Source organism: Bidens hawaiensis, unplaced genomic scaffold, assembly GCF_021521415.1.
Source record: "Bidens hawaiensis isolate Kalapana, Puna unplaced genomic scaffold, B.hawaiensis_p1.1 tig00013426_1, whole genome shotgun sequence".
Lineage (NCBI taxonomy): Eukaryota > Viridiplantae > Streptophyta > Magnoliopsida > Asterales > Asteraceae > Bidens > Bidens hawaiensis.
The window spans coordinates 613978-639997 of NW_027492138.1; the positions used below are offsets into that span (position 1 = coordinate 613978).

General features: G+C 33.0%; 5 protein-coding genes across 5 annotated transcripts; 3 read left to right on the forward strand and 2 right to left on the reverse strand.

The window, feature by feature from the left end:
- Positions 1-1955: 1955 nt before the first annotated feature.
- Positions 1956-3889, reverse strand: LOC143544061 (ATP synthase small subunit 6, mitochondrial-like). The gene is made up of 3 exons (XM_077036228.1): positions 3700-3889; positions 3577-3619; positions 1956-2155 (listed from the first exon to the last, which is right to left on the reverse strand). The coding sequence occupies exons 1-3, from the start codon at positions 3818-3820 to the stop codon at positions 2152-2154; spliced, it is 168 nt and encodes a 55-aa protein (XP_076892343.1). The 5' UTR covers positions 3821-3889; the 3' UTR covers positions 1956-2151.
- A 3356-nt stretch (positions 3890-7245) lies between these two features.
- LOC143544037 (histone H4) lies at positions 7246-7557 on the forward strand. The gene has a single exon (XM_077036215.1). The coding sequence runs from the start codon at positions 7246-7248 to the stop codon at positions 7555-7557; it is 312 nt and encodes a 103-aa protein (XP_076892330.1).
- A 1560-nt stretch (positions 7558-9117) lies between these two features.
- On the reverse strand, positions 9118-12376 carry LOC143544095 (actin-depolymerizing factor 2). The gene is made up of 3 exons (XM_077036254.1): positions 12270-12376; positions 10577-10842; positions 9118-9555 (listed from the first exon to the last, which is right to left on the reverse strand). Exons 1-3 carry the CDS (start codon positions 12270-12272, stop codon positions 9405-9407), a joined length of 420 nt encoding a protein of 139 aa, XP_076892369.1. The 5' UTR covers positions 12273-12376; the 3' UTR covers positions 9118-9404.
- Positions 12377-14549: 2173 nt separating this feature from the next.
- LOC143544096 (small ribosomal subunit protein uS8-like) lies at positions 14550-17311 on the forward strand. Its single transcript, XM_077036255.1, has 4 exons — positions 14550-14562; positions 15644-15794; positions 15896-16056; positions 17072-17311. Exons 2-4 carry the CDS (start codon positions 15737-15739, stop codon positions 17168-17170), a joined length of 318 nt encoding a protein of 105 aa, XP_076892370.1. The 5' UTR covers positions 14550-14562; positions 15644-15736; the 3' UTR covers positions 17171-17311.
- Positions 17312-20001: 2690 nt separating this feature from the next.
- LOC143544062 (ras-related protein RABE1c-like) lies at positions 20002-25812 on the forward strand. The gene is made up of 8 exons (XM_077036230.1): positions 20002-20139; positions 21118-21190; positions 21287-21387; positions 24666-24731; positions 24829-24926; positions 25024-25086; positions 25165-25257; positions 25539-25812. Exons 1-8 carry the CDS (start codon positions 20067-20069, stop codon positions 25620-25622), a joined length of 651 nt encoding a protein of 216 aa, XP_076892345.1. The 5' UTR covers positions 20002-20066; the 3' UTR covers positions 25623-25812.
- Positions 25813-26020: the final 208 nt, after the last annotated feature.

Below are 26020 nucleotides of genomic sequence, written 5' to 3' on the forward strand. Positions count from 1 at the left end.
CGACTTATAATTTATAATGAGTCCCTTGTCTATTTGACGTTCCTTTTTTATTTGATTAATTTCTTATATAATCAATTACTATAATACATATACTCGTTGAAAAAATATCATTTAATTTCGTTGAAATTCTCATTTTTATGCTGTATCCATTTAAAATTGCAATCCATATACCCTTTTCATAGTTATACATTTTCACAAAGAAAGGAAAATAATTTTATAGAATTCTTATTTTATTATCGGATTTCAATTTGTTGTGCGTTGACTTCTATTGAACTAATCATTAAACGATCTACAAATTTCAAGTGTTTTATGATTTGTGTTGGAAGTCGGCATGATGCTTAATTAGTAGTCCGTGTACGGCTTTGGCTACTTTTTTAGTTTGTTTTTTGTTTGCTTTTTTTTTTGTTAGAAAATATCATATAATTTTGGTTACCTGATAAAAGATGCAAGTCTTATGTATTTTATAGTATTAGTCTTTCATATTTTTCACATAAAAAAATAATTTCAGTTACATAAATATAATTAAAGTATAGGCAATGTGAACAAGGTTTGGAGTTTTAACTCATAGCTTAATACCTCTTATATGTGTGGTTAACATAATAGTATATACCTACAAAATGGAAAATCGAGATGAAAATCATCATCACATATTTTGAATATACTTATGTGTAATCATTTCGGGCCGTTATGCCACACATTAAAACTGAAAGTGAACCATAATAATTCAATTCATTGGTTATGGCTTAACAAAATCATCGATTAAATGTTTGACTCAGTTAACTTGGTTCGATTACATCAATTAATTTGGTTACATTGTGGTCAATTCTGTTATTTGCCCACCCCTATTCCTTGTAAAGTAATTATTACAACTTAAATTGTAATAAATCATTTTTACAAGTTTACCATTGCAGTGCTTGAATGTTGTGTTCCCCACACCTAGAATGATGATCATACTAACACAAAGACTTGTCACTGATGTTTTGTGTTCCCCGCACCTAGAATGATCATGGTATCACAAATAATTGTTAAGCCTTGTCATAAGCTTGTGCCCTTTCATGATTGATGATAACGTGAGAGTAAGCATTTAACATCTGGTCTCTTGTACTATTAGTATTGTTCATTTTATCCATGAAGAACTCACAGATTTTTTTGTGATTGTTCAAGTGTAAACTTCCTAGTAAGTCACCTATCCTAATTGTGGTATGTGGAGTTCTCCTCTCATTCACTAGTATTAAGCTCATAACGCGTTGGTGATATTTGAGGCGGGGCATTACTTATTAACTAGGAATTTTTATTATCCATGACTAATGTGAGATACGTTTAGGGTGTTACAAAACCAGAAGCAATGAAATGAAAGCTCAAACAGTTATGTCGCAATTAGTAATTCAAACCATTGAGTCTTTGTGCAGGGTATAGATGTGATATATTTTTAGTGCAAATTGTCCAGTTATATGAATCAGGAAGATTCATATGGTAGAATGAGGTATGTCAAGATGACCGTAAGTCTGATTATAGACGAGTTTTTCAAAACATGTCTCCGAAGATGATTTACCCATAGCGTTTCCATACATGAACAACTCGTCTTTTGTTCATCTTCTGTGTATGTGATCTTTTGATATTTGTAATAACGTGAAGAGTTGAGCTCAATTCATCTCACTTAGAAAAGAACGGCATAAAAGCCTGCCATCATTTAACGAATACAGGCTACTAAACCATTTTATTTTAAAATTGTTAATTCATCTTTTAAAATCATATTTGACCTATTATAATGGGGAAAAAATGATGTTTTTCATCATGATGATGAGATTAAAAAGTTCTTGGATCACCTAGTGAAAAGTAAAGAAATTATTTGAACCCATCAATAACTTCTAAATAGTTGATAAAGAAAACAACCAAGGTCACGCACAAATCGGTTCATCTTCAGAACTCGGTCATCAAACTTATAAAGCGTACTCTCAGAGTGATTAAAAGCATAAAAACCATCAATCAAACAACCGTCTCAATTCATGCATTGGAATAAAAGAAACGTGATACGATGCATATTCAAAATGAAACTTTCATGTTAATGTTTTATTCGCATTAAAGACAATAAGAAGAAGCAATGTTTCCATACTTAAATCATTGCTGCAAAATCCACCCGCATTGAGCTATTCAACTGCAAAACACATGAAACTTGTAAGAATAAAACTAGACAAATCAAAAAACTTATCAACATATGATATCATATGCCCAATAGATGAAACAAACCACACCTATAAATCTATAATTAGCATTTCAAGACATGTCCAAACAATAATTTCATGTTCTTTTCTATCCTAGGTTGCATAATAACCAAAACTTGTACACTATACAAACATCATACAGATATACAGCTTGTTATTATAAGATATCATATGCCCTATACATAGAACATACTACACCTATGATAGATTTTCAAGACACATCCAAACAAATATTTGCATGCTGTTTTCTATCATAAGTTGCATAATCAACAAGAATTACATACTACAAAGAATCAACAAAAACATGACTAGAAAAATCCTAAATCATGTCATCATAGAATATCATGTCAAACAAATGAAACAAAGCACACCTAAGATTAGCATTTCAATGCATGCCCAAACAAATAACTTCATAATGTTTTACATCCTTTGTTGCATATTACCAAGAATCGTAGAGTAGCGATAACCTAGATATTGTTATTATATGATATCATATGCCCAATATATGAAACATACTAAATCTATGATTATCTTTTCAAGACATTCTCATACAATAAATTTCATGTTGCTTTATATCCTAATTTTCATAATGATCAAGAAGTGCATACTGAACATACAACTTATAACAGTACTAGACAAATCCTAAATCTTGTCATCAAAAGATATCATATGCCCAATAAATGAAACGCGCCAAACATCCACACAAATAACTTCATGTATCCTAAAACTAGGTCAACATAGGATATCACATGCCCAATCGATGCAACACGCTACAACTATGACTATGTTTTCAACACATATCCAAACAAAACATTTCATGTATCCTAAGCCTTGTCATTATAAAAATAGCATATCCCAAATATATGAAAACATACTACACGGCTACACCAATGGTTAACTTTTCAAACAAACTAATATCGGTTTCTATTCTAAATCACATAATCACAAGAACTGCAGACTCAAACATCATTAGAGGTGTAAATAAGCCGACCTCGCTCAATCTCAAACTCAGCTCGTGTGTCGTTTCAAGCTCGTGAGCCAGCTCGAGCTCATTTAAGCACGGATCAATTTGAGCTTTTAGCAAGCCGATCTCAAGAGAGGCATGGCACTCCTAACTCAACAACTAATCAATGCATAAATTTCATTAAAATACACAAAAAATACATTTATTCATTATCCTCCATTTCTAGAAAAAAAAAACCTAATTCGCCATTAAAATATCCTGAATCCACGTATAATCACACAACAATACACATTAAATAAATAAATAAGCAACAAATCAGAACAAAATTCAAACAGTCAGATCTAGGGTTTAAAAATAATAATAATATAATTTAGGGATCTGGCGTCATACTTCTTGTGCCTTTGAGCAAAGACCGAGTTCTTCCTATCCTCCTCTGAAATTACACAACAATTAGTATTAAAAGCAATGAATGAATTAAGCTAAATCAAAGGAAATGAAGAAATAGATATGTACCGGTAAGGCCTAGGGAGAATTTGGTGATGATGGTGCCGGTGATGGCGAATCCAACGAGGAAAGGCCAGTTACGGTTGAACTCTCTCTTGAAGAATACGGGCCATGGATCGAACTTCCTCATTTTCTTTGTGTTTGCGATGTGTTGTGTGGCGACTCAGTTGTTGTGATGTGTCATCTATATATGATGGATTTGGGCTTCTTGTTTTGGTTATAAATGGGCTTGTATTTTTGGAGCCCACAGGCCTAGAGGTGCACAAATTGGGTATTTCAAATACCCGGTTTCATGTATGGAGTCGGGTTCTGTATTTGAAAACCCCAGTTTTAGGCATTGGAAAAACCCGATTCCAGTTTTTGGGTATTACCAGGTATAAATCTGGTCCGGTTCGGGTACACATTTTGGTACTAAAATGCATACCCTATTCGTAACCTACGGGTATAGATAAACTATTTCGGGTTTGGGTTTTTTGAGCACCTCTACATAGGCCATGTAAGTTTAAACTTCAAGTGAACAAATCGGGTTCTTTATATATCAGTTTTGGGTAGAGATTCAGTTTCGGTTTCGTATTTTGTGGCCCAAGGTTTTTAGACTTTTACGTTGTGCTCCCGAGTTCATTTATGAAAAGAAAGACAAGGAAAAGAGAGTTTTATTTTCTTATATTTTCTTTTGGCATCTCCTCTTTCTTTTTGATTTATTTTCCTTCCAAATCTTTTCAATTTTAAAATATACAAATTCTTTTATTTTACTCATCTTTCCCCTCTTTTTTTTTAATGAAACTCGGGAACACAACATATTTTTTACATCCCTCATTTTCCTTCACTTTTCTCTTCTAAATGAAACTCGGGAACACAACATATTTTTTACATCCCTCATTTTCCTTCGCTTTCCTCCTTTAAATGAAACCCGGGAACACAGTGAGGGAATGTGGGAGGAGGGGGGGGGGGGGGGATTCATGTACATTGTAACTAGAGTTGCATAAATAGGGTTATGGTTTAGGTTGTAAATCAAATCGATTTGGTCAAAATTGGTTTCAGGATAAATGGTTGGGATCATAAATTAGATTTGTTGAACTATATTTACACACAATAAAAATTGGTATGGTTTGAAACCGTTTAGGTATCTAAACAGTTGGGTAAGGTAGGGTTGGAATCGGTTAAACCGTTTTTTGTGTCATTTGGTCGGTTAGAAACTAGTTTACCGGGCCTAAATTGGTTTTATTGCTCATCTCTAAATGTAGCGTGCATGAGTTATTAAACATATGCTATGAGTTGTAGGCTAATCAACATGTACTAGTTAAAGCACCATGTAACATGAGTTAGGTTTTAACTAGCCCAACCACTAAATTGGTCATTGTGAGTTAATAGGTTTAACTAGCTAGTTATGAGGTGGAGAAAATAAAGAAAGAAAAAAATTGATTGGTTGATTGTTAGCGGATAAACATTACTTAAATTTAGCCAAAATCACGTTAGCGGGTTAGCAAGAAAGATGAAAAAAGGGATGGGCCCCCCTTGTGTTGTGGTTTAACATGTGTTATTGAGTGACGTGGCTTTGGCACTCGCCTTAAACACCCCTGCAGTGTATAGCCTTGCAAATCGTACAAGTAATTGGGATTCAAAACTTGTACAAACTACAACCAATTTTTTATTTGTTTTTACCCTACTTCTAAATTTACACTTTTTGTTCATCATGTGACTCGAACCCTCAACCTCATGACTAATAACACATTTGCATCACACCTTATAACCATTAGCACTCTCTTTCTAAAACATTCCTAAATATAAAACCATAGATTAATCACTGTTAATGTATAAAATTTGTAACAATATATTGGTAGACGTTTACCGGTTTATGCAAAGACGTAGAAAAATCTACAATCAAAACAATCAGCATGTGATTATGAATGTAAAACCAATAAGAGTTACTGAATGGTATCAATTCGAGTTGATTGTGATCAAGATTGAAGTATGGTTCTTGGATTGACTATTACAAGTGTTTAGTTGCATGAAATAAAGAGTTAAAAGACAACAAATGATTGGAATTCAATTGAATAAGAGATGATCACTACTAGATTTGAATTTGCTAGCATTTGTATAATTATACTTGATTAGTGTACTAGCAAGCTACGTAAACACATCCATGTTAACATATGTCAATGATGGGTAATTAAAAAACGCTTCAAGGATACATCTAGTTGTTTAACGGGTTGAAACCAAATAATAATAAGATGCATAAAGTGGTCAAGTTAGTCATCAACTCACTACTATACTTCACTTAAACGTGGGTGGCACTGTGTTTTATCTTGAAGTCTGTTTGGTATATAGATGAGGTACCAGAATAATAGAACTAATGAAATGGAACATTATCATTTCATTTCCTTGTTTGCTTGGAATGAAATGGTGGTGGGTGGCGATGACGATTGTGGTGGATGACGACGGTGGTTGTGGGTGGCGACAGCGATGGTCGTTGGTAGTAGAGGTGATGTAAGGCGAAAGAGAGAATGAAATGAAAAAAAGAGGTTGAATTGAATGAATTTGCGATGATTTAGAGGGAATACAATGGATGAGGTAACATGTGATTTCATTCTATTAATTAATCAAACATTATTTTTTCATTCACCCCATTTCCCTATATACCACACACTACCTTTAGTCATTGTTTTTTGACAACTCATTTAGCTAAACGGGTTCACTTGTTTGACCCGAAAACAAATTCGAACTTGTTAATATCATAGTCAACATAAATTTCGTAATAGATTCATGCCATCTCATAAATTCACACCCTTACCCATGGTTAATGTGTCGGCATCATGTGTTATATAACGATTAGGGAAGTCACTATAAAATAGTAACTAAGTTTCAAGTTTGTTCCAAACTACCAATTAAGTCACTCATATTTTGTTTTATTTCAATTAAGTCAATCAACTTTCAATTAATCTCAATTATGTCACTTAACTTTAAAATTGCGTTGTAAAACGAGAGGAACAACTACTATATAATTGTAAATGATATATTTGCTGATAAAAATAAAAAAAATGTTGGTTTGAATGGCGTTTGAGTTATCTATAAAGCATAAACATATAATACAAAAGTAAAGAAAAATATAGTATTAGAAATTTATTGAAAGTTGAGTGATCTAAATAAGCTGAAACTGAAAGTCATTATTACAAAATAAAATGGGACTATCTTAACTAAAACAATTATTTTAGAAAGTTTTATTCCAATTACAACGTATTTTCTTCCATGAGCCAATTCAAATCTATAGACGGAAAGTAAATCATAAATATTTTTTCACTATTATTGAAAGTTAAATCCACTTTTAAATCGTATTGGCCTCAACAGAAACACACGACACGGATCACGATCCAAAAGCGTGTACTCACCGTTCGATTAAACTTAATCAACGTCTCCCAATAACTTTCAACCTCTCCACACAAATCCCCCAGAAACTTTGAAATCCACCTTCCCACCCACCACCTATAAAAACTAAACCACCACTTTCCCCAAATTCACCAAACCCTAATCACAAATCTCATCCAATTCAATTCAAAAATGTCTGGCAGAGGTAAGGGAGGCAAAGGGTTAGGCAAGGGCGGAGCAAAACGACACCGTAAGGTACTCCGAGACAACATTCAGGGTATCACGAAGCCTGCAATCCGAAGACTGGCTCGCAGAGGCGGTGTGAAGCGTATCAGTGGGTTGATATATGAGGAGACACGTGGGGTGTTGAAGATATTCTTGGAGAATGTGATCAGAGATGCAGTTACCTACACCGAGCATGCTCGCAGGAAGACTGTGACGGCTATGGATGTGGTTTATGCGTTGAAGAGACAAGGAAGGACCTTGTATGGGTTTGGGGGTTAAGGGTTTGAAGTAGATGTTGAAGTTGAAGTAGTTATGTTTAGGGTTTGTTGAGTTTGTGAACCCTGGCTTAGGGTTATGGTGTTTAATTGATGTTTTTAATGAAATGAATTTGGCTTTTGATATTGAGTTGAATTATATTATATGAATTTTGTTTAGTGTGTGATTTTGGGGGTGAATTGATTAGTGTATGTTTATTTTTTTGATTGATTTGGTAATGCACACAATGTGTTTGATGAAATGCCTCAGTAGTGAAATGTCTATTTGTTTGTCTGAAATGCTGTCAATTGTTGAAAGATTGTTCTTTTGGTGATTTTAAGTTTTTAACCATGAAACGGATAGTCGTTTTAAGGAACAGGGTATACTTTAATGCATGTGTTAAAAGTGTTAAAATGCAATATGAGTTGAAATGTTAACACACAATAATTTAATAACCACTGTTACAATAAATTAAGAGAGGTTAATGGGGGTTAAACAATTTTTTTAAATGAGGTGAAGTGAAATGGCCAATTGGGTAAAGTATGTGATGTGTGTTGAGTTAAAGAACGTAGTGTATACCCAAAGGCCTAAGTTGTGCTTAAGAGGTTATTACTGATACTGTAACTGATTGTAACCGCGGTTAGATGTTTGCATTGAAGATAAGTTATAGTTCTTGGATATTGGTTTAACTTAGCTTAGATGAAGCCAAATTGAATCAGATAAATTGAATGTACTGAGTGTAACAACGCTATGATCTTTAACGTCTTCAACTAAATCCTGATTAAGTTTGTTAAATATTTGCTAGTGCTTATGATGAAGACGGATGTTAGGCGACACCAGTCAGTCGGGTACATGTTAGGTAATACATGAGTATGGGATGTACTTGCTGGTTTGTATAACTTTTTTAACCCAAGAAAGTTAGAAATATAAACGCCAAAAGTCAATGTTACTATTGATTATCCATCCTATTACGAATGACAAAAGGAAACAAAAAAAATCTTTAAAAATTCTTTGGTTCGGTTAAACAGATATATATGTTTTGGATAGTCGGGTCGGTCACCAAATACGATTCACATCTCATGTCAGCAAAACATTTTATTTCTAACCTGGTCTACTAACTGGGAACCCAATCCAAATGTTAAATTGCCATTGTTTCTGTTTGCACCCCTGGTGTTATTACAAGACTTTAGTCTTATTATACTTTATTAAATACTGAATTATGTTTGAACAAACAATGAGATTGTTAAAATGTTAATAAATATGTTTCAAAAATAAAAAGTGTTGCATTATGTAAGATAGATTGGAAAACTAAATAATGATAGTTACTAAATACTTCACTATAATTGATCATTATGTAATGCTTTGTTATATAAGAGTTCACCATATAAAATGAAACTATAAATACGAAAGAAATATGCATACACAAATATTATGATGGTAACAAATTGAGTTTTACTACAAAAATAACAAATTTATTTCCATATCAACTGAAATTGGACCAACTTCAAGATGATGTTATTATCTATAGTTTTCTTATATGTACAGTAGTAAATTATATCTTCCAACCATCTTATAAAGTCATAGAACAAACCAAAAGGTAAAATATCATTAACATCCCTGTCATAAGTTTTCAACATACCAAAATAATTGCCAAGGATAACTGAATTTGGCAACTTAGGTAACCCAAACCCAAACCCAAACCCAAAACCAAAACCAAAAAAAAAAGGTCAAAAAAGTACCAACATAACTGAAAGTACCACTTCAAACACAAACCAGAAACATATCATCATAGACAGCTTAACAGGAACACATACCCCACAAGCTATCAACATCTCCCTTTTGATCATAATAATAATAAAATCCATTTTGATTTAATTGGCCCGGCTTTTGAAAACATCAAGGTCCATCTCGGTGGGGTCTGTTGCTTGAAGCTCCACCTGGATCCCATCAAGTTCCCTCTTGAATCGATCCTTTGAGCTCGCGTAAATCATCTTGTTTCTCACCTTTGCAGTATCAGGAGACCTTCATAAATTCATATAAATGTATTCAGAACGTGATGTTTTTTATGATATACATAAACAACGATTTCAAACCGTTCATTTGGTTATGTTTAATCACAAACAGGTCAGTCAAAAGCACTAAATAGAAAACAGTAAATAAGAGGAAAGTTGTCCAAGTTATTTTTAAAAGATAATGCAAAATGAGCAAACTATTTGTTTGTGCTAACTGCTAAATCAGGCAAAAAAATATAAGCTCCATGACGAACCAAGCTTAAAAATAAAATAAAAATTACCCTGGTTGCTCTTTTTCTATTATGTGACACGAAAAAAATCATAAAACAGTTGAAATATTTAGAAAGATTTCGTTATATAACATGAGTATGATCATATTGGTGTTTTAAGTCACGCTAGTATAATTAATATGCTTATCAATTCAGATATCAGTTTTGAATTTTTTATGGCCATAACCGAAAAACCGAACCAATCCAAATTAAAAAATGTGTCTAATCAAACCAAATTTAACGGATTAAACTGATTTATTCGGTTCAGATTTTTCCCCCTAACCGAGCCGATCTGATTTTGAATGTGTCTAACCCAACCGAATTCAACTGATTATTCAGTTCGGTTATCTGATTAAACCGGTTATTATTCACTTAGGTTATCCAAATAAGCAAGATTTCTGGAACTGATAAACCAAATTCACAATTGGGTACAGTTAGAGACCGAACCGAAAACCTCACAATTCAGTTCCCTTTTTCAGGTTACATATACGATTCGGTTTTCAGTTAATATGCACATCCAACAATCCAACATAAACAGATACATATTTGTGTAACCTATTGAGTATTAACTAGTTTCAATAGTTGAATAACCCTATAGAAAAAAAAAATCAAATAGTCAGGTGGTCTCCTTAAACATTATCCATATTTTTAAAGCATAAAGTTTCATGTTTGACCTGAACCCATTACCCAAACTACCCAATCTACCCATTTTATCCACTTCTTGAAAAATGTATAAAGTTGATTTCAATATCTTGTACTTACCATGCAATGAAAAAGATCCTGCTTTTTTGGCAATTCTCTTTGGTAACAAAGTCATAGTCAAAGACAGCATATCTGCATTCATCAGTAGGTAGTGATGCAACTAAATCTTCATGGCTTTGAGTTGGCTCACCAACTTTTTCCACTATCACTTCCTTTTGTTTCTCCTCAATCTTGAAAACTATAAAACGGAATGTTCTTTTTGCCTTCAGATCCAAAAACTTTAGTTTGCATTCATCATGCACAGCCATACCAGATGCAGCGTTAGCCTACACGAAATCATATGGCAGATAATGAAAAAAAATATTAATTATAGCACATGTTAGTTTAGTTAAAAATAACACGAATACTAACTTAGGGTTCCAACTTCCCACTCAAAGTCCCTTGCTATTAAAGGACTAGCCTATGACAAAATAATCAAGCACTACCAAACACGAATGAATCAAATGTCTGAAAATTTGACCTATGAACCAGTTTTGGTATATGATAACTGCAATACTTAGACTATAGGTATAAAGATAAAAAGTAACTCATGTACACAAACTTTCGGTGTTATTGTGTTAACAAACTGTTGTTAACTTGTGTGCATAGGCAAGCATACATTACTTGACTGAGGCAAAAACATACAACAAGTTGAAATTTTTAATGCCATAATGTTCATAAGATGTGCATCTTTATAACAAATTCTTCCATCTTAAAAGTTATAACGAGTATTCATGAATTTTAAATCATGCCTCATGAAATTCATCAACAATGTTAACCACACAAGTTAAATTTCAAACAAGTTAAGATCTATCTAGTATCTCCTGTGTAGGTTGAACTACAGTATACACCAATTGAACAGAAAGAATGGTTTGAAGTTTGAACTTCCAATTGTACAAAATCACATTGTCATTGAACAAAACTTTGTTTTCAAGGGAACATTTGAGCAAAAATTTAAAAATTACAAGAATAATAAAGCTATATCTGAATCTTTCAAATCTGGATCCAAACAGCATAATTTTGATAGCTATCAATTAAACATGTGATATTATCAGATTAACCTTCTAAGCTACCAATCAAACAAGAACTACAAACTTTACTCTCAAAAGTCAAAACCCCACCGTTAATCAGATCCAAATCCAAAACACAACATCTCAAAAACAAATCTGGATCCATAACACCATACGATACACACTTTAACGCATATAGACAGAAACACTCGAACAGATTGTAATTTAGCGATTAGTAAACACTTGAGCATATTGTGAATTTGTAATCCGAATTATAAATGTGTCTAACTATACCAAAGGTTATCCGATTAAACCGATTATTATTCAGCTTATTCAACTGAAACTGGTAACCAAGCTGAAAACAGAATTCACAATTCGAAAACAGTTAGAAACCGAACCAAATTTAATCTGTTATCCGATTAAACCGATTTATTCGATTGAATTCAGTTCGGTTATCCAAATCCAAAACTCGGCATCTCAAAAACAAATCCGGATCTATCGAATAATTTACAACGCCAGGGCTTCAAAATTCATCAATAATAATAATCACACATCAAAATCAAACACTTAATCACCAAAATAACTCAAAACAGCTTCTAATTCAACGCAATTCAGGTTAACAGATTATAATAATAAAACGATTAATAAGCAAAATGAACAAGTCAACGGAAGTAAAACAGTTGTTTGTTTGGAGAGATTATTACCATAGCTTTGACGGTTGATGAGTGGAAATTGTAGAGAGAGAAATAATAAGAAGGTGAATTGATGGGAGAGACTTTTGGAAGGAAGAAGTGCGCACGAATGAAGAAGATAAACAACGGAGCTGTATGTATCGGTGGTTAGTGGTTACCATACACTCTTATTAAAATCATTTTATTTTTGTTTTCTAATGCAACCAATTATTCAAATGGGCTAATCCTGTTAATCCCGTTTAGTTCAAGAATTCACTCGCCGGGGCTCCCATATTCACCCGGTGTTACCGAAACAAAATGACAGGATAAGGAATATCGAACATGGGCCACATGGAACAACAAGTTTCTTCTTTATCACTCTATCACCAGCTTAATAATCATTTATTAAAATAATAATAATAATAATAATATCAAATTGAGTTTTTATTAGTTTTGGTTGAACCATTATATTATGGATTATTACAAATATGTCTTTTAAAAGAAGGTTGTGTATATAAGCTTATTAGACTTGTGTATAGACTTAGAGCTTGACTCATTGTAATTCTAATGTTTGTTACTTTTATTTATGATTTTGATGTTTAAATTGTGATACATGTTTGACCATAAAATACCATATTTAAAGTATTATAATTATTATCAGACTCAAGCGTTATGTATGTATATCTTTAGAAGTTAAAAACAAAAATGATGTGATGATGTATGAATGTTTGACCGCCATGAGAAAATGGATGATTCTTGAGTTGCGAAAAGTGCAGTTGTGAAAATTGTGTTCGTTTTCTTGGGTTTACTATATATTTATATGGATCTGAAGGTTTAACAAGCATTTGTCTTTGCGTGTTGGGTTAAAGCTTTGTTGTTTAAGATGTTGAGGGAGTTTGACGTTGGTTTGAACTTTGATGTGGGCAGTTTTCGTTTTGATAATTTCAGTTCTCTTTATCGTCTTTTCTCGCCTGGAATTGCTGCCCAGTAAGTATAACCTAAGATAATTTAATAAAATGGGACTACTATACGTAAACGATAAGTAATATAACTTCTACCTTACCTCCACTTTTCAACAAAGCATTATGGTACATCTAACTTGAGCCTACATGTCATAAAAAAATGTCTTTTGAAAAGGTCAATTTAAATTATTAAAAAGGAAAAAGAGCATTTTATTATTAGTTTATTATAATTCATTCATGATGATGGATGGTCACTAATTATCACATCTCATGACAACATGTGGTAAGATCCCTACATGAGAGCATACTTTTATCTTCAAAAGTTATCAATAATCTTATGGGAAAGTCATTGCTTAGTTGTGAAATGGATGACCACTATATCCGATGTTTTATTATTACAAAATATAAACTGGAAATAGAAAGCATGTAATTGTTGGTTTCCAACATAATCGACAAATGAAAATCGAGATTTGATTAAGATGAAACTAGAATATGAAATATTACATATTCTTTTTTGATGATAAATGTTTATAATCTGCGATATGGTCTAGGGGTTTTATTTCGAATAGTTAGCATGAGGGGTTTATCATGTACACCATTAAAATGTTATATAATACGTGAACCCTCGTCGCATGTTGTATATGCCACTTTTGGGGTTGAATATTATAAGGAATGAAGTGGTGCAATGGAAGACTAACACACGAATGATACAAACAAATTCGTTGGAAATGGAATATAAAGAACACGACAATTATAACAAGTTTAAAGACTATATCTTACATTTTGAACTCATAATTACGATTGTTCACGAACTGATTTCAAGTTGAGTCGACTTTAATTTTAACTTAAAATTACACAAGCCAGTTAGGCTCAGTTCAAAATTATGTTTTCCAAACCATAAATGAAACTCAAACATGAAATTAAACTTCATGTATTTAGTTGGAACTAGAGGTAGAGATGCATAAAAAAGAAAACCGTATTGATACCGTGTTGGGTTGGGCCTGTTGGCAAGTACCAACTCGGAATAAAGTAGAGTCGAAATCTGATTGCCAACTTATACATCAAAACTATTCTTGACCCGCTAAAACCCAACGTGAACCGGTTAAAACCTGGTTTCGAACCAACCAAATAGGATCCTTTCAATACAAAACCGGTGCCAACCGATCCAATTTGGTCAGAACAGATTCTTTGTTGACCCAACCCGAACCTGATTCTGTCTCATAAACCAAAAGTTAATGGGCTTTCCATAACATAATAAAGCCCACCAACCAACCATATGGGCTATTATCAAAATACTTTTTAAAAGCCCAAACCCTAATTCTCACCGCTCACTCTTTGTAATCAATCATCTTCTTCAGTTCGAGGTAAACCCTAACTCATCGTCAAATACTCAAATTCAATCTGAATTCCAGCTTCTAGGTTGGTTTATTATTAGCTCAACGACCTGTAATTTATAAACCTCTTATTTGTTCGCTTCATTTTGTCTAATTTGCACGTGATTTGATTTCAGTAATGTGATAATATCTAATTAACTAGTTTCGTACGGTTAGTTTGTTTTTTAGTATCTGTATCTAATGCATCATCTTACAGTTTACGGCTATTGAATTGTTTATAACTTTTGGTAAATTAGCTGCTAATTATCTGGATATTCGTTTCGAGCTCTTTTTCTAAAAGCTTGAGCTCGACTAGTGTGTTAATTATTAATTAATTTATTAACATTTTGAATTGTTTTTACATATTTTGAGAAACCTTAAATGAGTCTAAGCTTGAGTTTAGCCTAGTCTTCTCGTTCAAGGCTCGATAACTAAACGAGTATTATTTGAGGCTCGGGCTCAGTTGTGTTTTATATATAATTATTCTGTTGACATTTTAAATGATTTTATTATATTTTTTGAGAAACCATAAGCGAGCCTAAGCTTGAGTGAAATTAATACAAAGGAGTCCAAAAGAGCTAAAATTAATACACAACTGTTGAGCCTTGACGAGCCTAAATGATCTACATTACAAGGCTCGAGCAGGGGCTCAATAAGGCTTGGCTTGTTTTGAGTCTTTTGTCAATCGGATCTCGAGTAGTTATATACATTAGTGTTTGTGAGTTTGTTTGTGCGAGATTTGAAACATGCAAGTTATACAATCAAGCTGCTGTTTGAATTTTGAATGATAAAATTTTTAGGTTTTCAAAAGTTGTATTATCTGTTAATTCTCGGATCACTTGTTTATTGTTGCTCATCTGTGCATGTTTTAGTTTTTCATGTAATGGGATTCTTGTTCATCTTTTATGTGTAGCTTTTTGTATACTGTGAGCTTGAATTTAATATTGTTGTATATCAATATTCTTCTTGAAATTTTATAGTTTGTTGAATCAATTAATGTTTGATTGTTCTTTCTGGTAAAATTTCATCTTTAATACTGTATGTCTATAACCCAAGCTGTGTGTTCTTGCAGCAACTTGAATTTGCAAGGATGGTGAGAGTTAGTGTTCTTAACGATGCTCTTAAGAGCATGTACAATGCCGAGAAACGTGGCAAGTGACAGGTCATGATTAGACCTTCTTCAAAAGTTATCATCAAGTTTCTTATGGTCATGCAAAAACATGGTTTGCTTCTTTGTCTGATTTTGATATGATTTTTTTTATCAATTTCACAAAATAATTTGAAAAATGATGGAATTAGTGTTTATTTCAATTTTGTTATGCAGGTTACATTGGTGAATTTGAGTTTGTTGATGACCACAGATCCGGTAAGATTGTGGTGGAATTGAATGGAAGATTAAACAAATGTGGGGTTATTAGTCCTCGATTTGACGTTGGTGTTAAGGAAATTGAGCCATGGACTGCTAGACTTTTGCCATCAAGACAGGTTAGTTTTATTTTGGACCTAATTATCATATTGATTTGTTAAGTTAGTTAACTAATCAATCTTTTAGTGTTTGTATAAAGATAAGCTATGTTCTTATAACTAGACCGGCCGTCGAACCAGTGGACTTATTGATTTATTATCGCGTCTGATTAAAAACTTTATAATTTCTACCCTATAATTTTTCTAAAACGAGGCTGATTCTAATCGACTGAATCTATACTTTTTGAGCTTTTTGTCGTTATAAATTCAAATTTGATTTGATCCCACTCTATAAACCGGTTCAACTATTCACCAGTTATAACCGAGCAGTTCATACATGCATATATTTGGAAAACAAACTAACATAATTACCTTTCAAAATTATGACACAATTACGCAGCTAGTCTCTGACGTTTACTGAAAGTCACATGTATGGGTAATTGGGTATTCATCTTTTAGAAGTTAGGGAGCAACTGCGTAATTGTGTCAAAGTTACCCATAAAATCTAAAGAAAAGTTATTCGGTCTGACCAGTGAACTTGTAAGTTGATTCTGTTATGAAAACAATGCATTATAACCAGGGGTGTAAACGAGCCACGTCGCTGGCATGTTACCTGAGATCACCTTGCAAAAAGCTTTAGCTTAAAATTAAGTTTGTTTAATGAGCAAGCATGGGTTTCACTTGTTGAGCTGGCTTGTGCACCTAAACCAGGCTATGAGTTATTTATTTTTTTTATTTTATTCAATACATTTTTGTTTAATGTGTTTATATATAAAATTATGATAACAATAACCAAGTAATATATATTATGCTATATATACAAATTTGCAATTACTTTTAAAATGTTACAATTTTAAAGTATATATAAAAATTAAATAATAAATAATGAATGGCTCGGTCCTTTGTTGAGCTTGATCTTAAAAAACAACTCATGTCTTCATGTGGCACCCTAATTAAAGTTGGTTATGTATGATCATAATCCCAATTTGTAGAATATATGTAAATGTGTTAGCTCAACGCATAATGCAACGTGCAGTTTGGACACATTGTGCTGACAACATCGGCTGGAATCATGGATCACGAGGAAGCCAGGAGGAAGAACGTGGGCGGTAAAGTTCTTGGTTTCTTTTATTGAAAAGAACATGATGATTGTCTTAGGTACATGCCATTTTGGCTAAGAATCAAAAGCGAAAGATTTTTGTGTTTTGAGATTGAATTTTGTTAATGGATGGTTTTGTATGTGTCATTTTATGACTTATCATATCTCCTTTTTTATTTATTTAAGCCACATGGTTTTTAATATAGAGTTTGTGATTGCATTAAGTTATGACCTTTATTTATTTTGATTATAGATTCGAAGCTGATAAAAAACCAAAAATCCCGGAATCTGACGAAAACTTAAAATCCCTGAATAACTTGGCTAATTAAGGTAGTGAATAGATGTATTTAACCAGTTTAATTAGGATGTATGAATCTGAATTAGAAAATAGATGTTGGAGACTTGGAGCCATATATAGATGTTAGAGACTTGCAGCCATACGTCGGGCTTGTGTTACGCTGTTATAAAAACGATAGATTGTATTATCATGATAGAGGGTGTTGTGGGATCAATCAACATCATTTAAACTGAATGAAAATGTGTAGGCGAAGTTCATGATGGAGAAGCAATATATAGAAGTGGAAAATCAAGAACACATCAACTAAAACTTGATGCTTTAAACTCCACAAATTTTCAAGTGGTAAAAAATTTATCATACATTTTCGTAGACTTATCAATGAACATAAATTCAATTAGTAAGAAAAAATCAACCAACATATTGATAGAATAGAATCAAATACATTTTTATAACTCAACTCTGAACCTTTTCAGACCAAATGAACACCAGAAGCACTTTGTATAGAAATTGAAGGGGTTGATCATTAAAGTTATACTATACAAGAAACCATTGAAATTATTGGTTCTTGTTTTAAGATGTTTAAATAACTTCATCTTTATCTACCAATACTAAAGATGAAAGTTACACTGCATAATTCGGGATATTATTTAAGGTGACGTTTAAGTTGGAATATAAATAAATTGGATGTGGCTCAATGGTAGAGCACTCACTTTACTAGTGAGAGGTAGGGGGTTTAAACCTCACTATCACCAATTTATATGGGAGATATGAGGGATAACCCTGACTTGCTAGGGTTCGAGCCCTGATCTCACCCGGTTTTACCGGCTCCTCGCTATCGTGCCGCTTGGCGGGCGTGGGGGTCGGGTTTTATCCGGTGAATCCCTCAATAGGTGGGCCGCTAGGGGCTCCGTCCGTCCGAACTAGTGGCCGGCTCGGGCTACCTTTAGCCAATGGGTGCCGCGTACGGAGTACCCGGCGTTACTTAGTTGGCCGTTCAAAAAAAAGTTGGAATATAAATAATTGTTTCATTAAAGATCTTTTATAAGATAGATTTTTTTAAAAAACAAACATATGGTATTACTTTGGTTTCTAGCTAAAAATTTACCCACTAAAATATTAATGATTAACTAAAACTAAAAGAAAACAATCTGTGATTTGGATCATCTTAAGTACTTCCCTTTTTATGATAATGATGAGGGTAGCTAAAAAGAAGTCGACTCAACCTTTCCGAGGCTCACAACGAACTAAAAATTCAACCTTTATCGAATGTCATTGTTTTCTTTATCCGGGTTTGAGTGCGACATTTATAAACTAAAACATATGGTGTCGAGACATACACGGCTTATGTTGTTGTCTACTTACTTTATTGGTTATAGTCTTCAGGTGACATATTTTAATTTCTTGTCATCTATCATGCAATTTTAGTTGTATAAAGAAATATCATCGTAAAATAAAAAGACACGATCCCAATTTTGAAATTTAAAACACTTTCCACACTATGCTTAAAAATGACAGTGTGTTTAAATATGAACCAAAACCATCAAACCTTTTGACTTGTAAAAAAGAAAACCGTTGATTTTGAATTTTAAATAACTCGGAACCGGTGTGAAATCATGGATGCATCATGCATTATGAATAATTAATTCAATATTCGTGAATCGTGAACTTCCCTTTATATAAAATATATATTTCGAAAGCTTACATCAAACCTTGAAATTTTTATTAAAGAGAGGTTTTTCGTTAAACACATCACACCTTAATTTTGATAGTCATTCTTGGATGGATTAGAAAACGTCTATATAGCCGATCTACTTAAGTACTTATTAACATTTTCTTAATTCTGACCAACACTGTATGGGAACTTTGAAATGTACATGTTTATTTCATTTTCTTAATTAGAAAAAAACAAAAAACAAAAAACAAACAATCAGTCATTGAAGGTCAGCAACAAGGTTTGTTTATTTTTTTTCCTTATATAGTTTGAACTCAAAAGAGTAAACCACATTTTTCTATCTTTATGGATTATTCAAATTTACTATTTCAGTCAAAAGGTTAGTTTGTTTTTTCCGTTTTAAGAGTTTTCTTTTTCTTGCAATTTGCGCCTCCGCTATTTCAGTCCAAAATATATTAACGAGATGGACAAAAGTTTCAACAAAAATGAAATTCTAGAAATGGAAATAACAAAGTTTAGTCTTTTTAGATTAAATTACAAATTTAAACAAAAGACATGAAGAAAAACCACGCTTTACTCTTTTTTTCCTTAATTTATTTTTAGAGCTACGTACGTACATCGCTGGCACAGCGTTGTTACCATGGTCAGCCAGCCACACCAGTTGATCATCTTTCACAACCTCTTCATTCATTCATTCATTCATTCATTCGTCTACTCCCACTAACCTGCGCCATCAGTAACCGGCGCACATTAGCAAACACAAAGCCACCACCTAAAAACCGGCAACACAGAAGGAGGTGGCGCATCTTAGCGCATCATCATCGCACGGTGCATATTATTATTATTATTATTATTATTATTATTCCTTTTATTGTTAATAATAATAATAATAATAATATCAATTGCATACATGTGATCTAGAGGTTTGATTTGTTTTTAGGGCTATTTGTTTTGATTAATCAATGGCTGCTCCACCGGCTAGGGCTCGAGCAGATTATGATTACCTCATTAAGCTACTGTTGATAGGCGATAGCGGTAAGTAATAATATAATAGTACTACTTGTTTTAATTAATTATGCATCGTAATGCAGATCCAGCTTGTTTCATATTCAGTATTTTTAAATTCATTGAGTTATAGCTTAGGATTAATATGTTAATACTGGTTTTAAATGTCTGTAAGTGAGAAAATTAGGAATTAGGGATTTCGAAGGCACGAATCTGTTGTTAGCTTCATTTGTATGTTTATTACTGTATGTAGTTTATTAGGTGTCTGGCGTTGGTTATGCGTCCGACCTATGTTGTTGATCGGTGAATGTGGTAAGTAGTTTTAAAATGCATCGTAATAATGGTTCAAACTCGTTTGAAATGATTAATTTGTAGATTTTTGAGGATTAGCAGTAACTGCGAATATCTGTAAGTGAGAAAACAAGGGATTTGAACGGTGATTTTGGTGTGGATCTAGGGTAATTTAGTGTTATTAGTCGTGAATGATGAATCCTGTGCTAGCTTAATCTGTAGGTTTGTTACTGTATGTCGTTGATTATGCGTCCGGCACCAGTCACTCTTCTTGCATCGGCAACGCGTTTGACGCCGGTTAACGTGTCCGGTGTATGTCGTTAACACTAGTTTTCAATGTCTGGCACTGGTAACGCGATCGACGCTTGTTAATGCCTCAGGCATGCTGATTAATATGTCCGGCGTATCTCGTTAAAACTAATTTTCAATGTCTGGAAGTGTGAAAACAAGTTACCAGGGATTCCAAACGTTGTTTTGTTACGGATTTAGGTTGATAACATGATATAGGGCTATAAACTAACCAAATGAAATTCCTTGTTCATGTTCTTTAAGTTATAACAATTTATGAACACCTATGACCTAACCGAATGTTTTATTTGATTTGGTTAACCGAGAACATCAAGTACATTTGTATCTCTTGATATTATTATTGTGAATGTGGACTGTTTTTTTTTTTTTTACTGAATTATAACTTGTTGAATTTTGTTTTCATTCTAGGTGTGGGAAAGAGTTGCCTACTTTTGCGTTTTTCAGACGGTTCTTTCACTACTAGTTTCATCACTACCATTGGGTGAGTTAATCTCATAGTTTTACTACCTTAGATGCTGATTTACATATTTGTGATTGTTAATTTGTATACCTTGAATGCTATAATTGGGAATTACAGTATTGATTTTAAGATAAGAACCATTGAGCTTGATGGCAAGCGTATCAAACTACAAATTTGGGATACAGCTGGTCAAGAACGGTTCAGGACAATTACAACTGGTATGTTTTATCTCTTTTTGTTGGCGTATCAGTTGCCTAAAGTGATTACTGGTTTATATAGCTGGCAAAATTGACAGCTCATACGGGTTAGATTATGGGCCAAAACGGTTTCAGGTCAAAACAAATAATAAGTATCGGTATATGTATAGGTAGTTATCAAAGGCGCAATCAGGGCCCTCTCTGAGGATTTAAATACCTCGGCTGAGCTGAAGTAAAAAGCCCAGTAGGCCCTAAAGAGTAACGAAATATATAAGCTAATTTTTTTAAACAGCGATTAACGCTATAACAATAAACATAGCAAGAACATTGTATTAAAGTCATCTAGTTTAATTGATTAATTGATTGCTAAAAATCAAATACAATATAATGCTAAATTAACAATTATAAATTGTTATAGGGTTATTGGTGATATTGTAAAAACAAACATACCTTGGTCCTTGGTGGCCGGCTTGGTCGACGGCACTGAGCCTGGTGGTCAACGACGGACCAGCGGTGATGGTCGGCTAGGTTGCTCACTATTTAGGTTCTGTTAGGCATTCACAAAGAAGGAGCCAAGGAAAATTTTCTATCGGCCGCTATTTCGTTTTTTTTGAAGTTTTTAATTTTAAGGCCTAGAAAGTAGGAACTTAAAATTCATTAAATGGATTATGGATAAGAAAAAGTTTTGGGCCCAATAATTATAAGATGATCAAGATCGATCATATATTATGAGGATTATATATATATATATATATATATATATATATATATATATATAAAGTTTTGGCTCGTGAAAATTACGGGCCTTGGCCGACGGTCCGGCTTGTACATCCCCCCCCCCCCCCATGACGCATTGCGCTCTAAAGGCGAGGCCTTTTTTAAGCGAGGTGCACAATATAAAAGTATCATATTTTGTGATTTTAGACATGTTTTAGGCTAGTCTAAGCTATGTTCTAGGCTTGTTTAGGGTTAGTGTAATCAAATTTGCTGGGCTTTAATATTTGGTTTGGATTTTTTTTTATCAAAATATTTTTTAAGTCGGCACCTTTATGTGGTTCAAAAATGTTGCGTGGTTATAAACGTTCTTAAAGAAATATATAACGTAACGAACCCAAACCTAAGTAAAATGATTATTAAATAGTCAATAAACGTAATAAAAATACTTTATTTTATCGCAAACTAATTAAATAAATACAAACCTAAAATTAGTATAAAATGAATAACCACTACTGAGTATTGGTTTAATGAAAAAGTTTACTCTTGACTTGGCGACTTGCATTGCATGGACACGGGAGTCAAGGGTGAACTATTCATTAATCCACTAGTCAATATTGGTTATTTATTTTACACTAGATTTTAGTTTTTTATTAGTTTGTTTAGCTTGAAGTGAAATAAATAATTTTTTTTATTTCGTATACCGTCTATTTAATTAACATTTATTTAGATGTGGTTTTTTTATTTTGTATAATTCTTTAAAAAGGCTTGTAACAACAAAATATTTTTGTAACCACATAGAGGTGTCTATTTAAAAAACATTTTGATAAAAAAATCCGAACCAAGTATTAATGCTTCAACAAATTCGATTACATTAACCTTTAGTCCATAATCAACCTATAACAACCTAAAGTAGTCCCAAACAAGCCTAAAACATGTCTAAAGTACTTCTATTGAATTTGCAGTTTAGTCCACGGACCTTTTTTTTGCATGATTAAATCTCTTAATAATAAATCCATGGATTTTGTGTTAAGTTATAACAATAAGGTGTTTTTGCATGATTAACTCGTTTTAACTTTTTAAAAGTTAATGTCAAGGTCCTTTGTTATATGAACGTGTCCCTGAAGTTTATATACCTATATAAGGCACATTTTATAATGTTTTTTAAAAGTAGAAGTCTTTAACTTTTCAAAATGAAGTTTAAGGATTTGCGTGTAATTTCAAAGGAAGTCCATAGTTATATTCAACAATTGACCATATAATTACAAAAGTTATATTATATGAGTAATAAATAATAATTTGATTTACGGGGCATATGCACTAATTACACTTCGAACAGTTTTCAACTTTTTTGTTTTAAGATAGTTATATTTTGCGTGTAAGAGATAAAGCTTAACTTGAATCAACCCCTGTTTTACAAGTAAACAGGTTGAAATTGCCAACTCTGTTGGATTATAGTATCTATAGGTAGACCTAACTGTAAACGAATCAAACGTTCAGTGAACTATTCGTGGACCGTTCCGCGGGAAGTTCGTTTATTTAGTAAACGAACAAACATTAACAAACTTCTTTTTGTTGATTTAGTTAAATGAACATAAATTTATGTCTTGTTCATTCATTTATGTTCATGAATGTTCATATATGTTCGGTCGTTTACGTTCATTTATGTTCGTGAGTTTACGATTATTTAAGATTCGTTCGTTTATTTTTGTTAATATATTCATTTAAATTTCAGGTCTATTACAGTTTAATCTGGTTTAATTAACTCCTTAGGACCAACACATTGTTGTTCAACGCTTAACTTCAATTGGTTTTAATTCAGTTATGTTCGTTCGTTTACGTTATTGAACCGTTTGTTCATTTTGTGAACATAAACGAACATAAGTGCCCTGCTTGCGGTGCGCGCATATAATGTATATATGTGTGAACCCTCGGGTGGGCAAAAGTAAAATTGCACTAATTTTGACGTTATTTTACTAATTTTGTGAAAATAACGTTAAAAGTGACGGACGGTTAATCAGGCATCATGTAGTGGCGTTGATAGCCGAAAGACAAGGGTACATGCACCGATCAGCCGGTGTCCCGATGATTGAGTGCCATGTGCCTTATGTCCAAGGCTTGATGCAAAACTACTATCGAGCCGGGGGTCTCACCGGAAGCAGCCTCTCTATCCCCATGGGGTAGAGGTAAGGATGTCTACATCTTACCCTCCTCAGACCCTACCATAGCTTTGCTATTGGTGGGATATACTGAGTACGATGATGATGATGATGATGATGATGATGAAAAGGATTCATTTTCTTTACGACGTAAACGGACACGAGCAAGAAAACACTGGGATTTAACTGTTCATGTCCGGTCGTTTGTCAGGCTACAGTTAAATAAACGTACACGAACGTGCTCTGGTCGTTTTGTTCACAAGGCTATCTCTTTCAACCTCTGTGAGGGTTAGATCCAAAGACTAAAGACACAAAAGAAGTCTATTCATGAAAATAGTTATTTGTTTTGTGTTTCAACTTATAAAACATATTGATGAAAGTTGTTTTGATTTTATATAATTTACACATACTTTTTGAAAACATCAGCTTATTACAGAGGAGCCATGGGTATTTTGTTGGTGTATGATGTTACAGATGAGTCATCTTTCAATAGTAAGGTTTTCTTCCCTCCACTATTTTTTTAAGTAACTTTTAAAAATATTTAAAAACTTTATTATCACTATAAGAATTTAAAGTTTTGAATTTTCAGACATAAGAAACTGGATACGGAACATCGAACAACACGCTTCCGATAATGTTAACAAGATTTTGATCGGAAACAAAGCGGATATGGATGAAAGCAAAAGGGTATTTTTAATTTTTATTTATTTTATTTAATATTTGATGATGTCATGTATTCTTTTGGAATCGGAAAATTAGACGCGTGACAATCTTTTGTTGATAGGCGGTACCTACTGCTAAGGGACAAGCACTTGCTGATGAATATGGCATTAAATTCTTTGAAACCGTATGTACATTGCCAATGATTTTATTTTTCTTTTTAGGTAATAAACAATAAATAATAATGTGATAACATCTTGTGTAGAGTGCAAAAACTAATCTGAACGTGGAAGAAGTTTTCATTTCAATCGCGAAGGATATCAAGCAGAGGCTTTCAGATACCGACACTAAGGCTGAGGTAAATACAAGTCCAATATATTATTAAACTCTGAACATAATATGTATATGTATGGGGTTAAGATATTTTGAGAACTCTTAATAAGTCGTGAGAACTTTGAAAACAACCAAAAAAAATTTATATTTTAAAATTTTGGAATGTTAGAAGAAATCGACAAAAGTTACCGTTATACTCCTAAAAGTGTATAGATGCTCTTCCAAAAGAACTGGACTTGGTTCTCAAAAGAACCTGGCCCTATGGATATGTATATGTAAGTTATATTTGGTTTGTATGATTTGCAGCCAGCAACAATTAAGATTAATCAAGCAGATGGGGCAGCTGGTAATGGTCAAGCTGCACAGAAATCTGCATGTTGCGGTTCTTAAAAGTTTAGTTTAATTGTGACAACACCGTGGTATTTGAGGTGTGGGAGTTTAATTTACAACTTATTTGCAACTTTTTAAGAAACAAAAAACAGATGATGTGTTAGTGTGTGAAACATAGGTTTTAAGTACTGGATTTATGCTTCTTTTGTATATCTTTACAGTATTCTTGTTTCAATTCTAGAGTGTGTTGAAGACAAGTATGCTTATGTTGTAGCTATTGTTAAAAGACAAGTTACTGTTTTGATGTGAAACAATGTTAGTAAAAGAATATTTGAGTGAGAGAGTAATTTTTAAAGGAATTGAATTTTGAATTAATAAAAGTTGAGTTCGAATTTCTTTATACATAGAAGCTAGATTCCGGAAAAAGGCAAAGATTGCGATGTGGTAAGGGGAGTGAT